Below are 3078 nucleotides of genomic sequence, written 5' to 3' on the forward strand. Positions count from 1 at the left end.
TTTTTGAAAAGTTAGAAAAGTGTAATATTTGGTAAAAGTTATACCGTATTTTAAATAAGAATAACGAGATTTTTTGATCAAACTATTGAAAAGTTAGAAAAAAAAATACTTTTTTAGTTCTTTATTATATTTTAGCTAAAATAATTTTTTTTTTCAAAAGTTCTTATAAAATTATATAATTTGATTTATTTATACATGTATGCGCGTCTCAAATTCATGCATAGCATATGGGAAGGAACTAGTTCAAAATTTAAAGATGGTAAAAACAATTAAAACAATATTTTACAAAAAAAAATTAAATATTAAGAAAGAATAATAAATGTTATAAATAACATAAACGCGTTTCGTGATGGATATATTAAAAAACAATTACTAAAGGAACCTGTTTTTAAGGTTCTTATTGTTTTTATTAAAATTAAAGTTTTTGTTTTCTACAAGTTTTTGTAAAGGTATTTGATCCACCTTTACTTAAAAAAGAAAGAAAAGCCCAAAACAATACGCTAAAATATTACCTTATTTAAAGTGAAATCCTACAATTACGTTTTGAAGAAGTTATAAGAAATAAAAGTTATTTAGAAATTTAATTAATCTATCAGTGGTGATTTTTATTTTTTAATTTAATTCATAGACATCTCATTGACGAATTCTTTCTCACACAATACACCCCTATAAATAAATACACACATAAAATACACAAAAACTTGGAGAAAAATTCACAGTCAACAAAATTCTCTCATCTCGGAATTAGTATTACTTAATTAACAAAATAAAACAGACAATGAAATAAAATAATTGAATCTGTATTGATGCACCAGCAAAAAACTAATCCACCATCATAAAATAATTATAATACGAAATGTTATGTTAACCATTAAATGAAACTTAATTATTAAACAGACTTAATTTAATGAAGAGAGATATCAACGATGTAACGTATTTCCATTCCTCTCTCTATATCCATATCTGTATCTCTCTAAACACATGCATATACATATACATATACATGTATACATACATATACATATACATATATATATATATATATAAACTAATTAATTATTTATGTTAAAATTTGAAAACAGAGTGGTAGCAAGTGTAGATGTATCATATATCTATAGGCTTAATTACCTACCTAGTCTCCATGTTAGGAGGTAATTTTCTGTTTAGTACCCAGTTTTAAAAATGTAGGCATTTGGTACCTATGTTTTGAAATTTGTATCAATTCAATCCCAGTTAACGGCGTTATAATTGATGCGAGAAAGTAAGGACGTTAATGAAGATGCATTCAAACATTTGATAGCTATTCCACCCAGGCTATCATTAACGTCCTTAATTTCTCGCATCAATTATAACGCCCTTAACTGGATAGGATTGAATTGATACAAATTTCAAAACATAAGTACCAAATGCCTACATTTTTAAAACTGGGTACTAAACAGAAAATTACCTCCTAACATAGGGACTAAGTAGGTAATTAAGCCTGTATCTATATGTGAGAACATTTTGTAGGGATATTTTGGTAAATGAAGGGTACCATTGAGTATTATAAATGAAGTTGCGAGTTTGTGTGTTTCAAGCCATAGTTGAAGTAGAATTTCAGTATTTTCTGACCTTGGTGCATGAATTCAGTATCAGACATCACCATTTAGGTAAAATCAAATTCAATGGCTAGCAGCAATCCCATGAATAGCCACACCAACCAAGAACAATCTACTTGGTACATAGTTCTAAGACTTACCTTTGACACCTCTCAGATTGTTTCCAGGTTCCAACTAACCATGCATGATGGGGTTCATATCACACTTGAACAATTACCTGATTCAGATACAGAACTCATTCCTCTCCATGCTAGGCTCAACGAGAACTGGACTCAAAGAGAGTATGAACTGATACGTGAACCATACACACAACTGATTCCTCGTGGAACTTGGCATAACGAGTCTAGGACCCAGACAAACCATGAGTTTGTGTCCTTCAAGCTTAATCTAATTCATTTCAAATAACATTCTTCTTTGCTTTTGCTTTTGCTTTTGCTTTTTGATTCTTCTTGTTACATTTTCAACTTCTTAGTGTTCATTTCACAGGCATGGAAAAAGACATTAGTCTAAAATTTCTTAAAGACCTTTTTATGTGCATCAGGATTCCTGAACATGTTCAGAACCAGGTTGATGAGTTCTTTCGGCTACTACCGCCATCAACCTCACCTACACCTTATCCCGTCTTCTGGACTCAGAACGTTCTGGTGGGTCGAAACAACTCTAGGCCTACCAGTGCTAACCAGACACTGCAAATGCTCCCACCTTTCCCAATGAATGTTCGAAATGAAGAACCTAGCAATCGCACCTATGAGTCTCAAATTCAAATGGGTGCTGCAACTGCAAGCCCTTCCATGAATGCCAATGCCAATGCTGATGAAGAAATTGATTTGGAGTTGCGCTTGGGTCGAAGCCAATGAGACTGAAATATTTGTACCATGCTTTTGAGGACGAATGCAGCGAGGTGTTCTTGTATTACCATTATGTATGGCTTAGTAGTAACTTTTTTTCGTTGGTTTTAGTGCTTTTGTAGTTTACTTATGTTTTATCAAGGTTTGGTTTTCTAGTTTATTTATGTTTATCAAGGTTTTGTAGCCATTGCCTTGCAAATGTATCTTTCTTTTCATGTAACAAAACTGCCCTTATAAACACTCATGTTCTTAATATATTTAAGGACATTTGTTACAGAAGTTGTGTTTTTCTACAGTATATTGCTCTCAAAAAAATATAAAATTTATATGATTATATGATATTAAAGTTGCAAATGTGTTAAGTGGGAGGAAAAAAAATCCTATATGATTTAACTAGTGAATTCAATTATACTAGTTTGAGTATGATGATCTATATTATATTATAGTTGTCTTTTTAAAATAAAAATATGTAATATTTAATAAACTTGTATTATTTATTATTGTATTTTGAAACGATTTAGATGTAAACGATGACACCAACTTCTAAATATATTTATACGTAATATACGGGATATGATTTTAATGATAGAAGAAAAAAGTTTAAAACATTAAAAGATTTTAATAAAGTAATA

The 3078-nt window shown here is 30.1% G+C and overlaps 1 protein-coding gene across 1 annotated transcript; it reads left to right on the forward strand.

Moving 5' to 3' along the window:
• The first annotated feature begins 1599 nt into the window (after positions 1-1599).
• Positions 1600-2779, forward strand: LOC148193701 (uncharacterized). Its single transcript, XM_088098130.1, has 2 exons — positions 1600-1963; positions 2140-2779. The coding sequence occupies exons 1-2, from the start codon at positions 1665-1667 to the stop codon at positions 2453-2455; spliced, it is 615 nt and encodes a 204-aa protein (XP_087954256.1). The 5' UTR covers positions 1600-1664; the 3' UTR covers positions 2456-2779.
• The last annotated feature ends 299 nt before the right edge of the window (positions 2780-3078 follow it).

This window comes from Vigna umbellata, chromosome 9 (genome assembly GCF_029865625.1).
Source record: "Vigna umbellata cultivar VRB3 chromosome 9, Vumbellata_1.0, whole genome shotgun sequence".
In the NCBI taxonomy this organism is placed as follows: Eukaryota; Viridiplantae; Streptophyta; class Magnoliopsida; order Fabales; family Fabaceae; genus Vigna; species Vigna umbellata.